At 38.3% G+C, this 27683-nt stretch overlaps 1 protein-coding gene across 1 annotated transcript in view; it reads left to right on the top strand.

Moving 5' to 3' along the window:
• The window catches only part of TRPM1 (transient receptor potential cation channel subfamily M member 1), a 104987-nt gene extending 79629 nt beyond the window's left edge, over positions 1–25358 (top strand). Inside the window, exons 24-27 of the mRNA XM_059183364.1 lie at positions 292–436; positions 1769–1971; positions 2612–2744; positions 22588–25358. Coding sequence (XP_059039347.1) covers positions 292–436; positions 1769–1971; positions 2612–2744; positions 22588–23860 — 1754 coding nt within the window. The 3' untranslated portion in view covers positions 23861–25358. The remainder of the gene's footprint in view (positions 1–291; positions 437–1768; positions 1972–2611; positions 2745–22587) is intronic.
• Positions 25359–27683: the final 2325 nt, after the last annotated feature.

Raw genomic sequence — 27683 nt, 5'->3', positions numbered from 1 at the left:
GAAAAAAAGATTTATCTGCTTAGAAATATAATTTCTAATGTATATGAAAAACGCAAATACAGAAATGGGAAAATGTTTATAAATACGTCAAGTCAAGAATGACTATCACGGAGTGCAGAAATGAGTCTTTTTTTCTTTGTATGAATTGATATTTTTCATATGGAATACTATTGCTTATGAAATCAGGGAAAAGTCATCTTAAAAAAGAAATAGATTGTGTAATGGCATATGTAAGTTATTTATTCTATTCATTTTATGTAAAAAGTACAAGAAGACAAACTTTTGTTTCAGCTCCTTGTGGTGACAACCAGTATGATGAGGAAGGCAAGCGGCTTCCTCCTTGTATCCCGGGTGCCTGGCTCACACCGGCCATCATGGCGTGTTACCTACTGGTGGCCAACATCCTGCTGGTGAACTTGCTTATTGCAGTTTTCAAGTATGTATTAAGGCTCTCGACTGCTTGCCTATTATTTATTGCATTACAGATTCCCAGTTTAATCTTGGAACACTCATGCGGCCATGGGTTTACACAGAATTTCAGTGGGGCTTTTAAATATGCAGAGTTTTTGCAATCTCTTTCATTCAAATTTAATCAGCCTTCATGTATTCGTGAATCAAAAGTTGACACTTAAATACATCAAAAATTTTTTTGATGGTTCAATATTTTATTTTTTTATTGAAGTATAATTAACATACCGTGTTGTATCAGTTTCAGGTATAGAGTACAATGATACAATAATTCTGTGCATTACTCAGTGCTCAACAGGCTGTGATTAGTGTACTGTTAATCCCCTTTAATCCATTTCACCTATTCCCCCACCCACCTCCCCTCCGGCAACCACCAGTTTGTTCCCTGTGTTTAAGAGTCTGGGTTTTTTTTCTTTCTTTCATCTCTTTTTTCTTTGTTTGTTTTGTTTCTTATATTCCACATACTTATGAAACCATATGATATTTGTCTTTGTCTTAAATACATTTAAACTCAATCTTGGTTAGTATTTTAGCACTTAAACATGTATTTTAATCTGATGAAAATATTTCCTTAGATGAAAGTCTCCTGGAATAGGGAAGATTTGATCAAGGCATGCCTTTAATTCATTATCACAGGCACAGAAAGCAATGTCAACTTCATAAGCTGTAACAATTATTGTGATATAATATAAAATGTTCTCCTAATTATTAACAGAATAGAAGATAAAATGGCCTTGGAAAGAGATGGCTTAAATTATAAAATCAAGTGTCTTGTAAAACTTGCCCATTTTGGCATGATGTGTTGAGCATGTGACCATGCTTAATTAATGATTTTTTAAAAATTCTAGCTTCTAAGATGAAAATATAAGGGAAAAATACTTCACAGAAATATAGAATCTTAGAGATAATCAGGGCTTTGGAAAGAATCTGGTTCAAACTCTTATTCAAGTGTATTTCAGGTTTAAATACTTCAAAATGCTTAGCTGAATAGCTCCTACCTTTAAAAATATGAAATAATATTTTCTTAAGCATATGAATCAGTAGACTGTGGTATGGTGTCTCAAGAAAGCAGTAGGTAGCCATTTTAATATACTTAATCCTTAATTATTTATATAAGTAAAATGTCCTTGGGTGTAGATAATCCACAATGATAGATAAACCAAAAGGGTAATTCAGGAGTCAGTACTAAAGGGCACTAAAAGGTCCTTTCACTGTTTATTTTCATTTCGATGTGAGTGACTGATTGTCCTGGGAAATCAAAATGAAAAGCAAAATAACTAAACCTTTATTCTTTTTAAAGCAATACTTTCTTTGAAGTCAAGTCCATATCCAACCAGGTGTGGAAATTCCAGCGATATCAGCTGATAATGACATTTCATGACCGGCCAGTCCTACCTCCACCAATGATCATTTTAAGCCACATCTATATAATCATCATGCGTCTCAGTGGCCGCTGTAGGAAGAAAAGAGAAGGGGACCAAGACGAACAGGATCGTGGGCTGAGTATGTACAGGACTCTTTCATTTCTATCCTGCACTAATTTCAAGAGGGTTCTAACTGGGTACCCTCCCAAAAATCTCGCTGAACTACTTAATTGTGGGAAAACATAACACCCAAGTCCAACTGCTGTTCTTTGCAGAACGCTTCTCATTTTATGTTGATTTTATTCCAGTTCTGTTAGTTGGTGAGTAATTCGTGTTACTGAAAGCTTGCTCATGAAGAGATTAGAAATCGAGAGAGTTCTTGAGAATGACTTGTCTGTATAAATTCAATGCCCCTTTAAGAATGTTTCCACCTGTTGCATCTCAAAAGGATAGGAAAATAATGCTGTTGACCTGACTCCATCCATAAGACAGATGCAACAGTTTCTCCAGTAAAGAGTACTTGGCTTCACTTTGCAAATAGCTGTAAGAGTTGTGTTTTGTGTTAAAAAGTGAGCCATTCTGCTCCAATGGGAAGATGATCGCGGCATACTGCAACCTGTTTGAGTAAAACAATTGGAGTAGTGGGAGAACCACCTACCAGTGTCGGGCAAAGGAGCTTAATTCCGGTTGGGTTGTGAAATTCGCAATGGCGCAACTCAATTGATTCTTCGTGGACAGGGCTCATTTCTCACGTGGCAAACCCTTCTCCCTTCACGCAGAGCTGTTTCTCAGCGATGAGGAGCTGAAGAGGCTGCACGAGTTCGAGGAGCAGTGTGTCCAGGAGCACTTCCAGGAGAAGGAGGATGAGCAGCAGTCGTCCAGCGACGAGCGCATCCGCGTCACTTGTGAGAGGTGAGCCCAGCGCGGGGCCAGGGCCCAGCCGCGGGCCGAGGGTGTGTGGGCTACTCTGCCCCATTCTAAGAGAGATGCCGATGTTCATATAAATGTTCCCTCCAAGTTCTCTTGTTGGTTCACACTTTGGGTTCTTTACGTGTTTTCTCCCAAAAGAGTGGGAAAATATCTCGTGTGAAAAGGTGATTGTAAATTGTATCTAGAAGTGAATGATGGGGTGTATTGCAAATACCCCAGACCCAAACTAAAGCAAACCAAAAGCCCCTGACAGTTCTTGCCCAGCCCCAGAGTGGGAGATTTGGCAGCAGGACCCTGCACGAATGAAGAGAAAAATCAGCTGCTGGGCTGTGTAAAGGCTAGGGAAGCGGTCTTTTGACTGGTGGTTACCTTTGTCAAGGATGGTATTCCCCTAGGGACTGACCTGCTCATCCCACCTTAATGTTCTTGTTGCTCCTTTCCCAGAATGCAGAATGAATGAACGAACACATGTGTGAGCCAATCTATGAATGAGCAAATGAAGGCAGGTGAGGGAGAACCAGAAGGGTGACATTTTCCAACCTTTTCATTATTGCTCCTCCTGCAGCTGAGAACGAGAAACCAGCGAAGGGTAGACAGGAACAATAAAAGCACACTATCTGTATTTTTTAATCACATAATTTTTAAGAAACTTTATCACTTCATAAAAGAAATGTAAGCTATTATTATTATTACTAAGACTGTGATCATTGATAAAACATCGTTCCAAAAAGTTTAACCAACAATGCAGGTATAAGGATGACACCTACGGGAATTCTAGCTGATCATTCTGTCTTTCAGAATTACAGTTTCTTGGTACAACTACCTGTATATATTGATAAACATAAAGACATTCACAAGAATGTTTCAGCACACCATCCAATCAAGGGCCTCAACCACTACAACAGAATTTAATACCCTTGAAGTCTCCCTGCTGTACACATTCCAGCCAGTGACTCTGCCACAGCCCACAGGCTCCAGGTCTCTGGCCCATCTCCCCTCCTAGCCCTAGTCACCTTGTAATCCAGTCTACCAAATTCAAGGATAATCTGCACCAACTTTTGGCCTTAATAAGGCACATTTTCAAAACTACTTTTAAATGCATCTTTTCTGTTTTAATAGTTACTGTTAAGCTTTCAAGATACAAAAATTATTTCTTCCTGAGAAAGAGAAGTTGCTTCCATCTTAATAATCTAAAATCTCAATTTTTTAGTTAGACATTAACTTGGATTTAATCACGGCCAGTAATTTACAATGGAAATTGTGCTCTGTTTCACTCTGCTTCTGCCCCATCCCCCTTCCCCCAGCATTGTTTGGATTTTTACCGTTCTTGGAGCAAGCCTCCAAGAATGTGGTTATCAGGTCACTACCAAACTGCATTTTCGTCTTGGGGCTTCGTGCACACGTAATAGGAATGAAAGTGTGCTGGGCAGTAAAAACATCTACTTCCCGTTTCTCTTGGCTGAGATCTCCGGGAGTGATCGGAGTACATTCCTGCCCCTCCGGTTCCCTTGTTGACCCTTTCAAGGCTGAATCACAGGTGAATATCAGAGACAAATGGAGGAGGAGGTTTGGGGAGAACGTACTTTTTCTTCACTCTTAACCTCAGGACATCTGAGGTCCTAAGGTGGAAGAATAGAAATAAAATTCGTTATTTTACCTAAATTTGACACCCGTGATAATTTTTTTTAAAAGATTTTATTTATTTATTTGACAGAGAGAAATCACAAGTAGATGGAGAGGCAGGCAGAGAGAGAGAGAGGGAAGCAGGCTCCCTGCTGAGCAGAGAGCCCGATGCGGGCCTCGATCCCAGGACCCTGAGATCATGACCTGAGCCGAAGGCAGCGGCTTAACCCACTGAGCCACCCAGGCGCCCCCGTGATAATTTTTTAAATCAAATTTTTGAGTACTCATATATTTCTGCCATTTTAAAAAATCTACTTTATATGTTGGCTTATTTTCATTTTCCACATCACCATTTGCCATTTGATGATTTTCCTTATCATCCCTGGCACCATTCTATCTGCAGGATCTGGTAAGGAGTGAGTCTTCTAACCTCCTAAGATGCGCTTGGCCTCAGTCCCTGCTGTTGGCTGGTAGCTTTCAAAACCTGAGCCAGCAATTTGCATGACTCAGTCTAACAAATGTGTTCACACAGGAAGTTTACATGCTTCTGCTCCTCCTTGCAGGGTGTTTTGAGGGCTTATGCGCAGGAACCAAACTCATGGCTTTCCCTTAATGTTTAGAGAGTAATATATGAAGTTCTAACAATTTCACCCAACTTCACCATTTCTTGAGATCTAACATTTAGTGTCCCAATCAGAGATTTACATTATGATCCAGTTTTTAATTAATACAGCCTTGAAGCAGGGTATTTGGCCCAAAGCCCCATGCAGCATATCCACTTAGCTGACTTATGGCAATGCACTGAAGGTTTTCCTCCCAAATTTGGACATCCTCTTGCATGCTCTGGGCTCTGAGAGTGGCACCACTAGCCATTTCATTTGACACTGTCAAATCATCAAATTCTGCTTTCTTCCCCCTGTGAATGAATCATGCGCCCCCCCCCCCCCACACACACACACTTCTTTCCTTCTCTACCACCAGTACACCAGTACAAGCTACCATCATTTTCCACCAGGATTCCTGTGGTTGCTTGGAGAGCATCTGAGCTCTCCATAATCATTTCCACTCTTTCAATTCATTGTGCACTCACTAGACTCGAATCCCATTGCATTGCTCCCCACCAGCTCTCTTTAAAAGTCTTTCAGTGGCTCCCATTGCTCCCAGCTCCAGTATCACCCTGGACTGCCCTCCCTTCATGCTTGGTTTGCCAGTCTTGTCAGCCTTCTTTCATTTCCTTAAAGTCACCACTCCCTTTCTGCCATAGGGGTTTTTGCACATGTTGTAACCTCTGTCTACGCATCCTTTGGATCTCTGCTCAAATGTCATTTCCTTCTGGAAAACTTCCCTGACTGCCTCACACCTTAGACTAGGTCAAGAAGCCTGCACATCTCCACATAGCAAGACCTTGAGTTTTTGAATGAAAGGATAAGTAAAAAGTTCTTGTTCTGACTTGAATGTAAATTTCCATCCTATCCTCAATGAATATCAAATAAGATACCAACTATGCTTCCTCTGGGTTTGTGACTTCGATTTCGCTATTGGCAACCAGGAAGAATTTCAATATACAAATGATTCTGCTACCCATAATTGTCAGGGAGAATCTTTAATATTAGCAACACCAAAACAACTGGTGGTGTTGAAGGGTGTTATTTCTTTGCTTGAAAGTTTAATATCATGTAACCTAGAGGGCTGATGGAAGAACATTTTACAAATACATCTGCCAGCACAACCAAAGTAGAATTTGTCAACCTAGATATTTATCATATATATATTATATCATATCATATCATATATAGGCTAATACCTAGTAACATGTATCTTTATCAATCACAACTTGAAGGCCATCTCTGTGTCTCTTGAAAATCCAGGGTTGAGCACATCATTCCTTTTGTGGTTGGGCATCCCTCAGTTCACAGGTTCAAGAGCAATTGAGTTGAAAAGAATCTTTTCTAAAAAAATTTTGTCCAAGTTTCAACTTCCTTTTCTTGAACAATGAGAATTATGTAATCCAGTGTGTTTTCCTTTTTTCCATGGCATCAAGGAAGCTTAGCACCAACTTACTATTTAATTAAAACAGGTATATTATTATAGATTTTTGGAATGCATGGTATACATTGCCTCCTTATTACCTCTTCTTCATTCATATCTTCCACTTAAATGAACTTTCATTTTGTATGTATGATATTTTCAAGTATGCAGACTATAATTCATAAATCATACATTTTAAATGCTATTGGTCTTATACTTAAGCATCTATAGGTCTTAGACTAGCCAAACCTATAATAGAAGGTTTGGATTCCCCCCAAAACCTCTGGGTCAACTGGTTTCTTGTCATATTTGTGGATCTGGGTTAAGGTATTGGGTTTCCTCTAGGCTTGATTAGGAATGAAGCGATTCATGGTCTTGAGATCTTATTTGGCATCCTTTTCCCAAGTAATCAAGTAGAGACAGTGGTAACAGAGATTATAACAAGAAAGACAAGAAGGAGAGAAATGAGATAGTCAGTAGAAGAAGACCTAAAAGAGAGATGGGCCTCAGAAAGGAGGTGGATAATTCCTCTGACGTAGAAATTAATAGAGTCAAAGTTGCTTGGATTATGGGGAAAGGGTGGGATTAAATGTGGGAGTTTTAATGTGTCTAGTAAATGATAATCATGTTCCTTACCTGACCTTTGAGAGCCAATTCAAGGACAGAGGCAGATATCAGGCAGATAGAGATAAAAATAGTATTGGCTTTACTAGTAATAAAGGTGCTAGAGGATGTGGTTCAGTTGTTGCCAAATTCACAGAATTAGCCAGAATTAGCCATAGCCACTCAGTCACAGGCACCTGCAGACCTCTGTTCTCACAGGCAGAATCAGCTTTCCCCACGAAGCTTACCATATGAACAAAACAAAGTGAGAGCCCATGCTCTCTGCAGGCTGCTGGCTCTCAAAGAGAGAGAGAAAAAAGTAAGCTGGTGTCGTGGTCCCCAAATTCCAACCAGAAAATCAGTCCTCCTCGAGAATAAATAAAGGACTGGAGAGAGGCCAAGAGTTTTACACTAATAGAAAGTCCAGACACATGGGAAGGAATGATAGGAATGGGGAAAGAGTACCCCTAGCAATATTACAGACTTAAAGCCTCTAAGGAGGATTCGAGTTCACCTTTAGGGGAAATGTGATAGGAAAGGAGCTAGCCAAGCAATTGCTCAGCAGGAATATTTAGGATGTAATGAAATTAGCTAATATGACTTTGTATTGGGCCAAGTCAAGGTGACTCCTACGACCTTCATCTGTGACTCTCTACAGCCCCAGGGCAAGAATGCAGTTAGTGAATGAAGCATGGGGCATAGCAAAAGGGAGGCTGAAAGGGATCTGTGATCCCGAGAACCAATCAATGGGGATACCACAATGATGTTAGTGTTTGCAAATGGTAGCATAAACATTTTACAGTGCCTCAAGACACCATTTCTCCCGGCCCAGTTGTGGAGTCCTAGTGGCAATAGAGGAAGGAGTAGAGTTGGCACTGTTATATGAAAGTAAGTGAAAGAGAACCTAGGATATTATTAAGAGCTTCAGTGAGGAGCTGACCTGAGTCTTGCCTGACAGAAAGTGGAATATAGCCAGAAAAGTCCACTGATTTAGATGACTTGAATTCTAGAAACCAAGGAGGTCTGAAATATGGCCATGTTGGTATATATAATGATGTGGCCTAGAGTTAAGATCCTAGAGAGCTTAATACTCTTTTAATAGTCTTCCGTATTTTATTTATTAAAAACAATGAGAAAGCCAAAAGATTTAAGACTTAAATCTTGTTCTTCATTTAGTCTTTCACATATAAAAACTCGGTAAGTAAGCGCAACCAGGTTCCATCTTGAGTGTTCTCACCATAATTACTAAACTTAAAAGGCAGCCTCATACAAAGATGGAAATTAAAATAACTGGATATAAAATTTGGACTGGATGAAACAAGTTTATGATCTGTAGACCTGGAATAAAATTACAGGGTAAGAATAGTCTTAGAACTCAATATAGAATACCATGGGACCTTGAAACATGGGTTTCTTCAAGTATAAACTGGATCTAGTTGTTCCACTAACATTGTTTTTAGGTTAACATTGAGTTCTATCATTAAGGAAATGTTCCCATATATATAAGATGCCTTACAGGTGAAGAGTAATGATTGCACATGAAAAGATGACGGCACATAAAACAGGTTTTGGTAACTACCATGCTACAAAACTCCAAATATCTAAGTTCTGTCCGTAGGAAATACACAAGAGACTCTTACCATGAGAACATGAATTTTGACCCTATATTTAATATATAAGAGTCTATGAAACTCCAATAAAGTTATGCCGTCTATCGGTATTCTCTTGGAAGTTACTACAAAGTGCCACACATTTATATATTGTTGTACCTAGTAGTTGAATGAAATGGAAAACTTTATTTACAATACCTTAAAAACAAACAAACAAACAAAAAAAAACACTGTGTTTTCATTAAGCTCCTTTCAAGTTTAGTAGTACAATGTCCAAAACCAAATATCCTAAATAACCAATACATGAAAATAACAATGAAAGCATCTGGAGATTTGCAATCACACCCCTTCACATGGTCATGTTATTGTACACTTGCATAGCATTCATACCTCACAGAGTGCTTTCATTTACACAATTTCACTTAATTGTGGAACACACAACACAACACTATCATGCTACCACTGTTGTTGTTGCTGCCTTTGCTGATGTTGTGAATTGTCACTGGTGGGGATGCCGGAGCACTCCATCCCTAACATGAATATGGCCACATCTCAAGGAGAATACTGAAGTTGATAAAATGTTGATCCTTAATAGCCCTTCTTTTTTTCTTGAAAACAAAGTCCTGATATGCAATGTCAGTTGCTAAATTGGTACCCTTATCTCTAACTTTCTGAATTTACAAAACAAGTAGAATATATACAGACCCAGATTAGGAGACTGATTAGGGCATTGAGATGTGGCCTTTTAACAGAAAACCCTGTAGACCAATCTGTACTAATCTCTGAATCAAACAAATGAGGGAGGGAAATACTACTATTATGAACTAGGATAGATAAAACAAGTTGGGGTCTGGACTCCCAGGGATTTTAGTAGGAGATACACATTAAGTAGTAAAAGGCAGGGCAAATATTGTTGTAAATCAAGAGCAGCTTAAATTCCATTCAAAGACAGGAGAATGATCACGTTGGTCCCAGCCAGTTTGTAGATGCCACTTGGTTCTAGTTTCCTCTGATATAAAAGCCTACTCCTCACAAATTGTTCTGACCTGCGCACTGAAACTCAGAAGTTTGGTAGTTAGAAAAATGGCCTTCTGGCTCTTCTCAATAATATTCTAAATGGGAGAATTCTTACTGCGAAGTAAATGTTACCACAGTGTGTGAAATAGAAACCTAGAGAAGCACTTGTGATGGGCTGAGCACTGGGTGTTATATGCAACTGATGAATTATTGAACAATATATCAAAAGCTAATGATGTACTACTGTATGTTAGCTAATTGAATTTAAGTTAAAAAAAAAAAAAAAAACTAGTGAAGCTACTTATGGATTTACTATATGTAAATCCAAACACAGAAATAATTATGAGAAGCCATGAATCCAAACTGGCAAAAATAGATAGACCTGGTAAGAAATCATCAGTATTTCAGTCTAAGAAAATGCACTTGTATTATAAAAATACTTCATCCAAAGAAATAGTCCTTTTGAGCCAAATACTATCATACTAGAGTAATAGTTACAAGTGACTTGACCAAATGATTTGAAATACTCAAAGACAAATATTGACCTCTTTTATAAAATCAATATGATTATTGAAAATAAAAGACAATGCAGTCATATTAATCTAATTAAATAATAGCAGAAGTCAGGGCAACAACGGAATTTTATACACAATGGCTGGGATCCCTGGCATCACCAAGGCAGCTTTCATTCATCTGGTTCTACAAACATCAGATATAGCAAGTTCTAGAACAAGTTTTTTCAAACTGAGGTCACCAAATGCCCTGACATTTGGGGTTCTCAAGTTCTAGGAGAATTTCATTTTTCCATTTTGATGATGATGGAATGTTTGTGAAGCAAATTGGAGGATGAATAACAAGAAGAAACAGAAAGGGAGGATGGGGGACACAATCTGAAAAGTCTTGAGTGTATATAAGGACCAGAAATATTTTTAAAAGATTTTATTTATTTATCTGAGACAGAGAGAGAGAGCACAAGCAGTGGGGAGGGAGAGGAAGAAGCAGACTCCCTGCTGAGCAAGGAGCCTGCTGTGGGGCTCAATCTCAGGACCCTTAGATCATGATCTAAGCCAAAGGCAGATGCTTAACTGACTATGCCACCCAGGCAGCCATAAGGTTTCTTTTTAACATACACTTAAGGGTACCCATCATTGCAATAAAATTTGGCTTTTAATCTTAAATGTTATGAGAAGCTGATACTGTGTTTAAGCTAGGAGTAGCATGATTGAGTATCTGTGTTATTGTTTTGGATTAGAGTGAGTAGCCATTGGAGGCAAAGAGGTTATTCCTAACAACTAACACTTTTTTCTTTATCAGCCTGGGGTATAACATGAGGTTGTATCTCTTTAAATATTAAGGAAAACTATTAAGACTTCATCCTGTTTATTCCAAAAGTGTCTTCTTTCCCTTCCTATTGTTCCCCTAACTGAGTCAGTTGTAGGAGATCCAGTGCTCTAGCAAAGTCCCTACCTATTTCATCAAAAACCAAGAAGGTGGAGCCAATTTTTGGTTTTTGTTTTCTTTCTATCCTCCTGCCACTTGGCCCTGGAAGTTGTGGAAGTGCAGGCAGAGTGGATTAAAGCCCCAGATTTCTGATTAGATGTTGAAAAGAGGGAGCTCCAGGGTACTGGAAATTCCAAGCAGATTATAGAGAGGGAGGAGATTGGGAAAGTAACACTACGAGGTTGCTTATGAACTTTAGAGCTCACCTCCAAACTGTATTTGTATGTGTATGTGTGTGCATGCATGTGTGAGTGTGTGTGTGTGGTTCTGCTCCTTATTAGCATACCTAAAGCACTGAGGGAGACAAAGTGAACAAAAAATGATTGAGTAAGGAACTCCTGGACTCCATACCTCCATAAAACTGGCAAAACTTTCAGAATCAAATTTTTTAGAAAGATGGACATGAACCAATGGCTTGCAATCATTTGTGGAGTGCTTATTCAAGAAACACAGCTGAATCTTTTTTTTTTTTTTAAATGAGATTTGTGGCATTTCAATTTATCTAGTCCCATCCCCCACTCCTCAGTTCAGTGGCAACCATGAAAATAATAGTATGAATTCCTGGTACCAGTGGAAGCAAAAAGGACCCCATCCACAAAGAATTGTAATTATCTGTTTTGACTGATCTGGTGATTCCCTGAAAGTTTGGCTCAAAGGCTTGTCTTAATCTCCCCTTGTTTGGAACTAGCCAAGGGCTAAAACTGTTAGCCAGAGGTGGAGATGAGGAGAGGGCATTTTTCAAAAACATTTACAGGCAAATGTTTTAGTCCCTACTCCCAGAGGTAAAAAAAAATAATAGATTTGGGGCAAACAAGACTAACCAAAAAGCTTCAGAGAAAAGGCTAGGAAATGAGATGTCCATAGGGCTTTGAAAATCTCTGACATATTCCTGGGAATCTAGAAGACCTTGTGCATGCATATGGTTGTGTACATTCTCAGAAAATACCTGATAAGAAAGAAATCTTCCAATTCTAGCTTACCTAAAGGCTCTGTGCAAACAGGAAGTGAAGGCTAAGACAAAGATGCAAACTCTGGTTGAGTGTTGAAGATGTGCATGCACAGAGTCCCTCAGCAAAGTCTAGGAGAATTTTTTATTCCAAATATTTAAAGAAATCTCTGTTCAATCATCAGCTGACCATTGAGCTAAAAGAACAGGATTTCAGGGATGCCTGGGTGGCTCAGTTGGTTAAGCAGCTGCCTTCGGCTCAGGTCACGATCCCAGCTTCCTGGGATCGAGTCCCACATCGGGCTCCTTGCTTGGCAGGGAGTCTGCTTCTCCCTCTGCCTCTGCCTGTGTTTGCTCTCTCTCCCCCTCTCTCTCTCTCTCTGACAAATAAATAAAAAATCTTTAAAACTTAAAAAAAAAAAAAAAAGAATAGGATTTCAGTGATCACACACAACAAATAATACAGGCTTTACAGGATCATTTTAGAAAAATCACTAAATAAGCAACAACTACCACAAAATGAAGCAACAATAATAAACCCCGGGGAGGAGAGAGACTCTGACTTCAAGAATTGCTGTGCTCTATTACTCAAAATGCCCAGTTTTAAGTAAAAGGTCAGGAAAAGAAACAAGACAGTATGATCCACACCTGGGGAAAAGGCACTCAAAGAAACTGGCCCTAAGAAGTTCCAGATGTTGAAATTTTTGACAAAAACTTTAAATCAGTTACTGTTAACACATTCAAAGAGCTAAAGAAATCCATCACTAAAGATTTATAGGGAGGAATGAGAATGATGTCTCACCTTACGGAGAATATAAAGAGATAGAAAATATATTTTTAAAAAGAAAGAAGAAGAAGAAGAAGAAGAAGAAGAAGAAGAAGAAGAAGAAGAAGAAGAAGAAGAGGAAGAAGAAGAAAAGGAGGAGGAGGAAAAAGAGCAGGAGAGAAGGAGGAGAAGGAGGAAACAGACATTCTGGAATTGTAACGTAAAGAAACTAAAATGAAAATTTTACTATAGAATCTCAAAATCAGATTTGAGCAGGCAGAAGAATCAGTGAACTTGAAGATAAGTCAACTGAGATTATCCATTCTAAGAAAGAGAAATATAAAAGAATGAACAGAGTCCCAGAGAACTGTGGAACACTGTCAGCATGACAGCATACACATAATGGGAATGCCAGAAGGAGACAAAAAAGAAAGTGGGAGAAATTATCTGAAAAAATAAAGGCCAAAAATTTCCCAAATTTAAGGAAAAATATTAATCTACACATACAAGAAGTTCAATGAACTCCAAGTAAAATAAACTCAAAGGCATCCACACTTATTCAAATCATAGTCAAGTGTTATAAGCCAAAGGAAAAAAATCTTGAAAACACCAAGAAGGAAGGAACTCATCACATACAAAACATCCTAAATAAAATAAAAGGCTGACCTCTTATTGGAGCAAGTGGGCAGTGGGATGAAATATTTAAAGTGCTGAAAGAAAAATACTGTCAACCCAGAATACTGTATATAGCAAAATAGTGTTTCAAAAAAATGAAGGAGAAATTAAGATTTTCCTAGATAGAAAAACTGAAAGAATTTTATTTGCTATTAGACCTGCCCTAGGAGAGACACTAAGAAGTTCTTTGGGCAGAAATGAAAGGTCACCAGACAGTAACTAAAATCTACATGAAGAAATAAAGAGCACCAGTGAAGGTAAATACCTACATAAGTATAAAAGACATTATAAATATATTTTTTGTTTATAACTACTTTTTATTTTCTATATAATTTAAAAAATGACTGCAGAAAGCAATAACTACAAGTCTATACTGATGAGCATAGAACAAATAAAGATGTAATCTGTGACAACAGCATGGAAAAAGAAGTAATAAACTTTAAAAGAGCACATTTTTGTATACTATTGAAATTACATTGACATTAATCTGAATTAGATTGTCATAAATTAAGATGTTCATTGTAGTCTCTAGGGCAACCACTAAGAAAATAAATAAAATATACATAACAAAATAAATGGAAAGGGAATTAAAATGGTACACTAAAAAATGTCTGTTTAACACAGAGAGATGTGGCAATGGAGGAATTGAGCAAAAGAAGGCATAAGACCTGTGGAACACAAACACTAATGATAAGGGTAAATTCTTCCTTATCAGTAATCATATTAAATATAAATGGATTAAACTCTCCAATTAAGACATGAAGACTGTCAGACTGTATATTTTTAAAAACACAATCTAACTGCATTCCCTCTAAAGTTTCATTTCAGATTCAAGACACAATAGTTTGAAAATAAATGGGTGGGACAAGATACTCCACATGAATAGTTATCAAAATTAGTATAGCTGTAGGACACCTAAGTGGCTAGACAGAGATAATAACAACATAAAAGACTTAAATAATACTATATGCCCACTCAACCTAACAGAACACTGCTCAACAACAGCAGGATATACATTCTTTTCAAGAACATATGGAACATTATCTAGGATAGATCATAGACCCTATGTTGGGCCATATAACAAATCTAAACAAATTTTTTAAAGATTGAAATTAATCAAAGTGTGTTCTCTGACCACAGTGAAATGAGATGATAAGTTAATAACAAAAGGACATTTGGAAAACTCAAAAATATATGAAAATTAAACAACACTATCTTAAATAACCAATGAGTCAAAGAAGAAACCAAAAGGGAAATTAGAATTTGAGGTTGCACAACAGTGTGAATGTAATAAATGCCACTGAAATGTGCATTTTAAAATGGTTAAGATGGTAAATTTTATATTGCATGTATTTTATCACAATTTAAACATTATAAAAAGAAAGAAAATACTTCAAAGTGGGTAAAAATGAAAACACAAAATAACCAAAATTTATAGGATGAAGCAAAAGTGGTACTCAAAATAATTATAATAGTGAATGCCTGTATTTAAAAAGAAGAAATATCTCAAAGGTACTGAGTCCTGAACTAATGAATAGACAGTTATCAAGGTCCCAAACTGATCACTGGGCTGTACAAACACAGGACAGATTTCAAAGGCACTGCCAAGACTTTGAAAATTGAACTGCAACTGGAATCACAGCCCACAAAAGTCATGGTGGAACTTATACCTTGAGCTTAACTAGGTCAACCAGTTGCTAAAAGAAAAATGTCAACATCTGTCATGGGATTTAAACAAGACTCTGTCACATGATGTAAGATTTGAAATGTCCATGATATAATCTAAAATAACTTAGAATATGAAGAATTCAGAAAAATCTAATTTACTGGGTAAAACAACAACAACAACAACTAATAAATGTCAAGGCCAAAGTAGTGCAGATGTTTGAATTATTTGACAGACTTTAAGGTAATTATTACAAAAATGCTTGAACAAAATTGCAAAGAATATTGAAACTAATTGAAAAATAAAAGTTTCAGGAAAAATGGAAGATATAAAGAAGAACCAATGAAAAGTTTAGACCTGAAAAACATAATAAGTGAAATTAAAATTTCACTGGCTAGGCTCAATAGCATAACAGAAATGACAGAGGAAGGAATCTGGAAACTTGAAGACAAATATGTAGGTAAAAATTACCTAATTTGAGCAAAAAAGAGTAAATAAACTGGGGGCGGGGGGTGGGAAAGGAACCTTTTGGAAATAAATGTGTAATACTGTGCCATCAGAGTCTCAGTAGAAAAGAAAAAGTGTGATGCAGAAAATAATATTTTAAGAAATAATAACTGAAAAACTCCCAAATGGGTGAAAGACATAAATTTACATGTTAAAGGAATTTAGCAAACACTAAACAGGAATAATTCAAGGAGATCCTCACCCTAGTTCATGTTAGAATCCTCTGAAAACAAAGACAAAATAAAAAAAAATTACAGCAGCCAGAGAAAAAGGATTTATAACTTATAATGGAACAGCTATTTAAATAAGGGCAGGTTTCTTGTGAGAAACCAAGAAGGCCAGGAGAAAGTAGCATCATGGTTCTAAAGCTGAAGAAATAACTATCAACCCCCAAATTCTATATCCAACAAAAACTCTTCAGGAATGAATATGAAATAAAGACCTTAAATAACTCATTTTAGGAGTTGGGCCCTAAAATATTACTACAAGAAGTTCTTCAGACAGAAGAACGTATACCAGAAGTAAACTTGGGACATCAGGAATGAAGGAATGTTTGGGTTTTTAATATGTGTCTGTGTAATATCTAAGACAACCAAAGCATGGACAGAAAATGGACCCATATGGTGGTAATGTTTTTATATCCAATTGAAGTGGTAAAATATTGAAGCTAAGTAGACTGTAAAATGTTACTATCTACTTTGTATTACTAGATCAACCACTATAAGATCTACAGTAAATGATATAATCATTTCCCAACTTATTTCTGAGGCCAGCATGACCGTGACACAAAAATCAAAGAACTGAAAGAGAAAACTATAGGATACTAGCCCTTATGAGCATAGATACAAAACTTCACAACAAACATTAGCAAGTTGAGTCTAGCCACAACTGGTAAGATTTATCTTAGGAATGAAAGGATGTTCAATATTTGAAAATCCATGCTATCCACTATAGTAACAGTTTAAAGAAAACATGATAATACCAACTGGTGAAGAAAAAATTATTTCCACAAAATTCAACATCCATTCCTGATTTTTTTAAAAAACGGAAGAATATAGTGAGTGCTATGAAATGTTTAAACCTGATGATTCACAGACCTGTACCGCTGGGGCAAATACTACAGTACATGTTAATAAAAATAATTCTTAAAAAAGAAAAAGAAAAAATAAAATGAAATTAAGAAAAGAGACAGAAACCTCTCAGAAAACAAGGAACAGAGAGAAACTTCCTCAACCTGTTAAATGGCATTTATTAAAGAAAAAAAAAAAAGCCACAGCTAACATGGTAAAAGACTGAATTGTTTCTCCCTTAAAATTGAGAGCAAGGCAAGGATGTCCACTCTATCACTGCTATTGAACAACATACTGGAAGTCTTAAACTTCCAGAACTTAAACTTCTATAACTCTTCTAAACTTCAAAACTCAATAATGTGGGAGAAAATGACCCAATTTTTAAAATGGGCAAAAGATGAAAATAGACACAACAGAGAAGACTTAGTCTTGGCAAATAAGCCCATAAAAAGATGATCAACAGGGGCACCTGGGTGGCTCAGAGAGTTAAGCCTCTGCCTTCAGCTCAGGTCATGATCTCAGGGTCCTGGGATCGAGCCCCGCATTGGACTCTTTGCTCAGCAGGGAGTCTGCTTCCCCCCCTTCTCTCTCTGCCTGCCTCTCTGCCTACTTGTGATCTATCAAATAAATAAAATCTTAAAAAAAAAAAAGATGTTCAACATTATTATCTATTAGTGAAACACAAATTAAAACTATGATGAGATTACACACATATTACAATAGTTAAAATAAAAACATACTGACAACACCAAGTGCCAACAAAGACACTGAGCTCATGGAACGCTCTTACACTGCTGGTGGGACTATAAGATGGTACAGCCACTCTGAAAAATAGTTTGGCAGTTTCTTATAAAGCTAATATACTCACTGTGTTCTCTAGGTATGAAATGAAAACTTATTTGTTCAGCCACTATGTTAAACAATATAGAGGATCCTCAAAAATTTAAAAATAGAACTACCAGATGATCCAGTAATTCCACTCCTGGGTGTATATTCAAAGAAAATGAAAACAGGACATCCAAGAGATAGATGTATTCCTATGTTTATTGAAGCATTACTTGTAACAGCTAAGCTATGGAAACAACCCAAGGGTCCACAACAGATGAATGGATAAAGAAGACATGGTTTACATATACAATTGCATATTACTTAGCCATGAGAAACAAAGAAACCCTGCCATCTGTGACAACATGGATGACCTTGAGGACATTATGCTTAAATAAGTCAAACGGAGAAAGAGAAATGCCATATGACCTCATGTCTATGTGAGATCAGAAAAAGCTAAAGTGATAAAACCAGAGTAGAATGGTGCCTACCCAGGGATTACCAAGAGAATTGGGGATATGTTGTTTAAGGGTATAAACTTGCAACCAGTAGCTGAGTAAGTCCTGGAGATCTAATGTACTTCAGAGTGGTTAGAGTAAAAAAAACAAAACAAACAAACAAAAAAAACTGTATTAACTTAAGCATTACTAAAAGACGAGATCTTAATTGTTCCCACCATAGAAAATAAAGGATAATTATGTGACATTATAAAGGCATTAGCTAATACTACAGTGGTAATCACATTGCCATATATAAATGTATCAACACATGTGACATCTTGAAGTTACACAATGCTTCAGTGATTCATACGACTGAATGCCAGAAAAAAAAAAACAACAGTTGATTTACCATATGAAAATTTCTAAAGGAAAATTTAAAAAGGAAAATATGAGATTAAAAATACGGCATGTGAGAAACATGTCTTTAAGAGCAAATCGCTTAGCCTTAGAATACCTTCGTAGTCTGTGCTATAGTGAAAAAATATTTCACTCCCTGCTGAAAGGAAAGTAGAATTAAGACTTAGAAAAGTAAGAAAGTTCATGTTTTGCTACAAGCTCTACAGAAATGACAGATTTCTCTTGTGTGTTTTCCTGTCACTCAGAATGTCAACAGATCTGGGACTCTCATCAAAGTGTTTCCTAGCTAGTCTGTCTTTCTACATCTGAAATGGAAATCACTCTTTTTAGGGATGTCAAGATTTGTGAACCATCTTAAGTAATTGAGGAAGTCACGAAATATGGCTAGCATAGAAGATGGCTTATTATCCATCTCTTTCGTTCATCATTCCAGACATAAGTGACCTTAAATTCATTTATTTCTTACTCCGTTTATGCATACCATAAAAACACAATCCGGGATCCCTGGGTGGCTCAGTGGAGTAAGCCGCTGCCTTCAGCTCAGGTTATGATCCCAGGGTCCTGGGATCAAGTCCTGCATGGGCTTCTTGCTTGGCGGGGAGCCTGCTTCTCTCTCCCCCTCTGCCTGCCTCTCTGCCTGCTTGTGTGCTCTCTCTCTCTCTCTCCTTCTCTCTGACAAATAAATAAATAAAATATTTTTAAAAATTTAAAAAAAAATTAAAACTCAATCCAATATTCCTCGATTTCATATAAGCATTTAAATTTTGTCTCCAATGCTGTAGCTGTTAATAGGCTTGAAATAAGCATCTGATCATTTTTCTTAATCTAAGCCACATCGTGAAACCTTGGTTCTTCCACAGTTTCGATTAAGGGAATGGCAATAGGAACGGGAGGAGATTTAGAGATACCCATGGAAGAGTCCCACTGTGGAACTTGGTAGTTTATTCAATGCAGGGGACTGGGGAGCTAGTGAAGTGGGAAGGCTGAGTGCAGTAAGAGAGACTTCAGAATCAGATGACTTCTTATTTCTTTATTTTTTATTTTATTTTTTTACTGAAGTACGTTTGACACAGTATGACATTAATGTGGGTATACAATGGTGATTTGACAGCTCTGTACCTCATGTTTTGCTCACCACATGTGTAGCTACCATCTGTCATTACACAACACTAGTGTAATACCACTGACTGTATTCCCAATGCTGTACCTTTCATCTCCTTGGCCTATTCTATAACCATAGGCCCATACTTCCCACAGACCCCCCTTTTCCCATTAACACCAGTTTGTTGTCTGTATTTAGGGGTCTGTTTTTGCTTTATTGTTTGTTCGTTCACATGTTTCTTTTCTTTCTTTCTTTTTTTTTATTCCACAAATGAATGAATTCATAGAGTATTTTTCTTTCTTTGTCTGACTTATTTCATTGAGCATAATATCCTCTAAGTCCATCCACACTGTGACAAATAGCAAATTTCCTTTATATGTATGAGTGGCTGGCCATGCTAGTATCTGAATTAGGTAACACAGGAAAAACATAGGGCAGAGGGTTATAGAAGAGTCGAAAGGAGAGCTATTTATCTATATTTTACCAGTGTATTTATTTTTCAGAGTTTGGATAGAGTTTATATTATCTCTCTCTATCCCTCTCTCTTTTTTAGTTTTTATTTATTTATTTGACAGAGAGAGACCACAGGAGAGGCAGGCATGGGGAGTGGGAGTGGATAAGCAGGCTCCCTGCTGAGCAGAGAGCCCAGCTTGACCCAGGACCCTGAGATCATGACCTGAGCCGAAGGCAGAGGCTTAAACCCCTGAGCCACCCAGGCAACATTGCATCATCTCTTAAAGTAGTATTTGTTAGAGGATCTCAAGTTTGACTTTAGAGAAGACATTGTGGATTTTAACATCAAAGGAATCCTCGAGAAAAACAGATTTGAAGTGAGCGAGGAGACATGACATTTCACAGAGAAAATCAAATCTTACTTGAAGTCACATAAATTAGTAGTGAAAGTTCTGTTGGTCGCCAAAATGCAAGAGGAAAGAGAACCCTTAGAAGGTGTAGTGTCTATGGTACAAAAGTCAAAACTTCTCATACACAGTGAATTTGGTCCTCCTGGTGGCAAATTTCCAGGAAGCCAGACCCTTCCTGCTCAAATGATGTGGTTTCCTAGGGGACATATAAATAGTCTTTTCTCCACGCAAAAAAGTTAAGAATAGAAGCCAAAGACCCTCCCACACATCAGAGCACAGCTGTCAATGTGGCCAACAGAAGCACAGCATTGGCAAAAGCAGCTCTGGCAGGATGTAGGGAAGGGTAACCGCAGAGGTAGCAGGGAGTGAGGAAAGAGCAGGAGACATGGTCGGAGAGCAGACACTTAGTACAGAAAAGAGCAGCTGGAACTCAGGAAGTGGGTAAGAAGAAATAAAGGAAAAGAGGTGGAAGGATTTAGAAGGATATGTAAAGAATGCAGCAAGGACCTGCTAGAAGCAGACTAAGTGCAAGCCAGGTGACCCTAGAGACTGCCTGTATGTTTCTTTTTTTTTTTTTTTTAAGATTTTATTTATTTATTTGACAGAGAGAGATCACAAGTAGGCAGAGAGGCAGGCAGAGAGAGAGAGGAGGAAGCAGGCTCCCTGCTGAGCAGAGAGCCCGATGCGGGACTCAATCCCAGGACTCTGAGATCATGACCTGAGCCGAAGGCAGCGGCTTAACCCACTGAGCCACCCAGGCGTCCCTGCCTGTATGTTTCTAAGACAGGATCAGAAGGTGGGAGAAAACCCAGGCATGACAGAATCAGACCAAAGTATCGGTCTTCATCCAGGGAAGAACTTACTGGAATGGCCCACCGTACTGCTGGTTCAGAGCGCCCAGAGCCTTATCCCCACTGCCCCCACCCCCATCACATCCTGGGGGGCAAATTCAACTTTTATTTATTTATTTTTTAAAATGTATTTATTTATTTGAGAGAGAACACATGCATGCACCTGTGAGTGGGGAAGAGGGAGAGAGAGAATCCCAAGCAGAGTCTCCACTAAATGTGAGCCTGAGGAGGGACTTGAGGTCAGGACCTGAGATTGTGACCTGAGCCAAAATCAGGAGTCAGACCCTTCAACAGCTGCAACACCCAGGTGCCCCAAATCCAACTTTTAGAAGGCAGTGCTAGGTCCTAGGCATACCTCACTGCCTCTTAGTGTTAAATTTCAAGAGCCAGTTGAAAAAGTTCATCTTGTACATATTCTTGAAATAGAAAACCTAGTCTATTCCAGCAGGCTTTGGTTCAGACAACATTATGGTTTCATAAGTTGTTGCCTGATCTTCTAGGAGTTAAAAATCTAATTGCAGATATTTATAATCTACTATGGTCTTTTTAAAAATAAAACCCATTAAGGGAGTGCTAATTATTAAATATAATGAGCAATTTAAAGCTAGTGGTATTCTTCAGATAATTAGATGACCTTTTGTTCCTTAAGTAAACCATCTGATAATCTGAACTTAATTACCAACAATTCCTCTTCTGAATCCCCTAAACTTCAAAGAAGGATTTTAATTAATTTTATCATTATAACCATTAATTGCTGGCAGCTATAATCAAACCTCAAAAACCTAAGGGCTAGTATCTTCTTTTATTCTCAGGGGCAATGTGATATGCCTCTTAGAGACAAAGGCTGAAGCAAATGTTAAAATAGATTGTGCGCATTCGAATGTACACTGTGTACTGCCCCACTGCTTACCAGCCATGTGAACTTGGGCAAATTATTTTCATGATGACTTGATTTCCTCATTAAAATGGGGACGATGATAACAGCAATTACCTCATGAGGCTGTTATTAAGGATTAAACCAGCCTAGAACAGTGCCTCAGTAAGTACTTATTAATGAATACAGAAAACATTTAGAACCATGGGTGGTAAACAGTACTCACTGTATGTATTAACCATAATTCTATTACTTTCTGATGTTCCTCACAGTAATTTTTAGTAGTTTGAAGTATGGAGTAGTATGAAGTTTGAAAACATGCCCAGTGAGCTCCATGATCCTCTAAAGACCAGAAAATAAAGTAACAATGATAACATTATAGCTCTGTTTTTAATACTTAGTTAATCTCAGCATAGTAATTCTATCCCTTTGTGTTCCCCAGAGTCGAAAACATGTCAATGAGATTGGAAGAAATCAATGAAAGAGAAAATTTTATGAAAACTTCCCTACAGACTGTTGACCTTCGACTTTCTCAGCTGGAAGAACTGTCTAGCAGAATGGTGAATGCTCTTGAAAATCTTGCAGGAATTGACAAGTCCGACCTGATACAGACCCGGTCCCGAGCTTCTTCCGAATGTGATGCAACTTATCTTCTAAGACAAAGCAGTATCAACAGCGCCGATGGCTACAGCATGTATAGATACCATTTCAATGGTGAGGAGTTGCTGTATGAGGATGCTTCTCTCTCCATGCCACCAGGGATAGGATTCAGGAAGAAAGCCTGTTCCTTCCGAATGAAGGAAGAGAAGGAGTCAAAAATGCATCTGATACCAGAGCGTCAAGGCAGCCTTCACCTTTTATCCAGCACAAGCCCGCCAGCAACACCAGACTGTGGTCAACTTGCGTTAGACAACGTCAAGAACTCTTCAGAGCTGAAATTAGGTCCAGATACTGGGATCGCAGCCGAAGATGATCGAAGGCAGGCCGACTCTGAAAGGGAAGAAACTGTTCCCCCAAGTGTAAATCAACCAGATGTTATGCATGGACAGAACAAATCAGATTTTCAAAGCCCTCAGCTCACAGTGGAAACAACCCAGATAGAAGGCACAATTTCCTATCCCCTGGAAGAAGCAAAGCTGATGCGTTTTCACCCTGAGGAAATGTTCAGTACTTATAAAACAACAAAGTCCAGAAGCTTTGTGTATTCCCGCGGACGGAAGCCGGTCAGCGGGGTGAACACCTGCAGCACAGAGTACAGTTCGATCATGGACCCAGCACGCCCCTCGACACTTCAACAGTGGACGACAGAATGGAAATACCAAGTTCGAAAGATCACACGTTCTCGCAGTACCGACATCCCTTACCTTGTGTCCGAAGCGGCCAGGCAAGCCGAGCATACAGAACAATGTGCAGACACCGAAGATGAGAACCATGTGTCTGAAACAGCCCCTCAGATCGCTCATTTATCTCCAGCTGTCCCTGACAGAACCAAAAAGGAAAACTTACTGTCTGTGAAACCAGACCCAACTCTGGGGTTCCGATCTTTAAGGTCAAAAAGTTTACACGGCCACCCTAGGAAAGCTAAAGCCGGTCCAGACAAACTAGACAGACCTGGACATGCCAGCAGTGTAAGTAACTTGGCAGTTGTGTCTGGGATTACAACAGAAGAACAGAAGGCCAGGCAAGAGAAAACTTCCACAGAAACTGCATGTTGACATGTTCTGCCTCTTTGATCTTTAAATCGAAACCACTGATGACTACCATCTTGGTCATCTAAATAGCATCAATTTCAGAAAACACTTTCATTAAAACTGTCCGGCAATTTGGACATAAGATTTAAAATTCAATGCACTAAACATAAAGTCATATTTCGCTAGCACATGTTAGTAAACTTAGGTTGTTTTTAGTTGGAGTAGGATCAGATGAAAGTGACAATATTCTAGTTGAGATAAATTGCTTAATCTGTAAACAATTCTACAATCTCTTTGTTAGGCAATCTCTAAATTGCTTAATCAGTAAACGATTCTACAACCTCTTTATTTCTCGTTATTTATTTCCACCAAGTAGCCTAAGAAATGCCTTTGGGTGCCGCCAGTAGGTTACCAAAGAAGTAAACAGCTATGTAAAAAGAGAAATTAAAGAGAAAGAAAACGTGAAAAAAAAAAAAAAGAAGGCGGAGAAGAAAAACAAAATTGTGAAGTGCAAGAAGTAAGAAGTGGAAAGAAGCCATCGGCATCATATTTTTTATGGATCTTTGTTTTCTGTTTCAATGCTTTATGTTTTACAATGACACGGTGGAAACAAAAATACACTATTATGTCAAAGATCACACTGTCATAGTCTAGGGTGACGAGGAGTTGTGTTAATGTGTAAAAATAAAGTATCCAATGTGTATTTTCCTGTTGTCATAGAGTCCCCAATAGCAAACACAAATAAATTGTACCTCTGCCTATTCAATGGTTTGTGCAAAGCTGTGGCTAAAACCAGAAAGAAACATCATGAAGGTCGAATTGTTGAGAATCACGGAGACCATTCATGGCTGAGAATACAGGGTCTTAGGCTTCAAATTATAAGTTCAGAAACATTTCAGACTACTGAGCCCCTATCCTCAAGTCAGGGGCCACTCTCTAGAGCCCTTAATACCACCCCTAGCCCCACGACTCTTGACTATACAAACAGGGGCAGAGAGGGGCAGAAAGGGATCTTCTCTGGCTAATGCAGAGGGCACCCACACTCACAGAGGCTAAGGGTTGGTTCCTTACCATCTCACAATGGCATCTCTTGGGCGGACTCAAGGAGTCCGGAAGCACACAGAGAAGGCCAACCTCATGCCTGAAGTTACATGCCTATTACTACTTTAGTGAAGTGCCTCATGGCGGGAAGCAGGTCAGACAGAAATGGGGATGATTACAAAATAACCACTACACCCATTCTCATGTGAGACTCAGACTGTCACATTGTCATAAACCAGCAAGGGAAGAGAGAGAGAGAGATTCCGTGTAGTTATGCTAGTTACGTACTTATGTAAGTTATAAAGATAGTGATCAGAAATAGTTAACAACTAAATAAGACTGAAGTTTTTAATAATCAGGTTCAATCCCTGAACCGGGGTGAATTGAAAAAAAGGAAAAGATACCATTGCATGGATGATGGGGCTTTGAAATGTAAGAAATGATAACATTTATTTAATAAATAAAGCTACTGCTACATTGAGACTGTTTAATCAATCCTGCTATGTGCGTTATTTGACCCAATGCTTAACCCATTATATTTTACCTCATTCCTAAATCTTTCTTTTTGGTGCCAAGAAACTTTTCAGCCCTTTGCCACGTTCTAGAAAAAAAGGTTTCTCAGAATAACCTGGAGAACCCAAGACAACTCAACAGAGTGGGTGTGAAGAAGGCAAAGCTTATCTTTGCAACTCCCTGTTCTCCATTCCCTTCACAGCTGCCCTCCCCTCTCTCTCTGAGGTCTCTCTTGCCTTGCTATGGGACCAAGTCCATTCCCATAAGTCTCATTAGATTTGAGACACCTCCCTCCTGTAGAGGTGTTGGCTAAAAGGAATGTGATACTTTCCTTTAGATATTGGTCTGACAGACCCAAGGAAGTGTCTTATAATGGTGGAATTCCAGAGACTGGGGCAGGGACTTTCTTGCACACCTGAAATCATGCTATATGTCCACGCACTCTACCATCTCAATACAGCTCAAATATTGAGGCCCTTTAATGTAGGGCTTATGATATTATTATTAATCTGTCATTCTAAGTTTGCTAAATAAGGAGCAGTACATGTTAGGAACTAATATCCACTTGGATCAAATCTAGCAATATCTAATACAATTAAAATAGAAACACTGTGTATGTTCAAAGCATTTAATGTTAAGTTGTCTTAGTAGGAGTGCCTGGATAGCTCAGTGGGTTAAGCATCTGCCTCCAACTCAGGTCATGATCCTGGGGTCCTGGGTTTGAGCCCCACATTGGTATCCCTCAGCAGGAAGTCTGTTTCTCCCTCTCCCTGCTCACTGTTACTCTCATTCTCTCTCTCTGTCTCAAATAAATAAATAAATTTTTTAAAAATTGTCTTAATAAATAAATCATAAGCCTATTTCTGTTCTATGTAAGACACAATAAGAAACATACTAAGAAGGTTTTATTCTCATATCCCATAAATTCTGGCACACTCATAAATGTTATGATAGTTGTATAAGCTGAAAGTAAGCTCATTTTTTACTTTGATCAAGAGGAAAGAAGAATTGAACTCATTATAAGTGGCTTTCTCCTTTGAGACTATATGATTGCTTATTTTTTGAATATATATGGCATCACCTTGAGGCTCCTATAGGCTTACACAATTTAGGTTTCAGGACTTTAAAATTTAACTCCAAGCATTGTCTTAGAGTTATTTCATATCAAAAAATGCATTTAGGGGGCACCCGGCTGACTCAATTGATAAAGCATGCAACTTTTGATCGCAAGGTCATGAGTTTAAGTCCCACACTGGGCACAGAGCTTACATTTTTAAAAAGTTTAAAAAATGCATTTTAGGGTCACCAGGATTCCTCAGTCAGTTAAGTGTCTGCCTTTGGCTCAGGTCATGATCCCAGGATCTTGGGATTGAGTCCGTGTCAGGCTCCCCACTCACTGGGGAGTCTGTTTCTCTGTCTCCTTCCCCACTTGTACTCTCTTAATTGTTCTCTCTCTCCCTCTAAAATAAATTTTTTTAAAAAATAAAATCTCTTTGATACAGATGTAGTGAGAAGAAGGGCCATATGAACCCCAATGTTCATAGCAGCAATGGCCACAATCGCCAAACTGTGGAAAGAACCGAGATGCCCTTCAACGGACGAATGGATAAGGAAGATGTGGTCCATATACACTATGGAGTATTATGCCTCCATCAGAAAGGATGAATACCCAACTTTTGTATCAAGATGGACAGGACTGGAGGAGATTATGCTGAGTGAAATCAGTCAAGCAGAGAGAGTCAATTATATGGTTTCACTTACTTGTGGAGCATAAAGAATAACATGGAGGACGTTAGGAGAAGGAAAGGAAAAGTGAATTGGGGTAAATCAAAGGGGGAGATGAACCATGAGAGACTGTGGACTCTGGAAACAAACTGAGGGTTTTGGAGGGGAGGGGGGGATGGGGTTGGGTGAGCCTGGTGGTGGGTATTAAGGAGGGCACGTATTACATGGAGCACTGGGTGTGGTGCATAAGCAATGAATCTTGGAACACTGAAAAAATAAAATGAAATTTAAAAATTAATAAACAAAATCTTTTTTAAAATGCATTTTGCCAGATATATATTGGAAATAGACACAAATGAAGTCATCACCCTACTATCTCCAACATAAAAAAGACCTTTAAAGAAATTTTTATTATGAAGGACACAAAATTATACAAAACAAATATGACTGAGTTATTTTAAGATGAACATCTTTATAGCCAATATGCAGAGTAATAGAATTTCCAGCCACCCCAGAAGTTTCAGAAGTTCCAATCTCAATCATCTTCCTCCCCACAAAAGTGACCACT

The sequence above is a fragment of the Mustela lutreola genome, chromosome 7, assembly GCF_030435805.1.
Source record: "Mustela lutreola isolate mMusLut2 chromosome 7, mMusLut2.pri, whole genome shotgun sequence".
NCBI lineage: Eukaryota > Metazoa > Chordata > Mammalia > Carnivora > Mustelidae > Mustela > Mustela lutreola.
The sequence above is the reverse complement of the archived record's forward strand: the minus strand, read 5'-3'. Positions and strand labels throughout refer to the sequence as shown.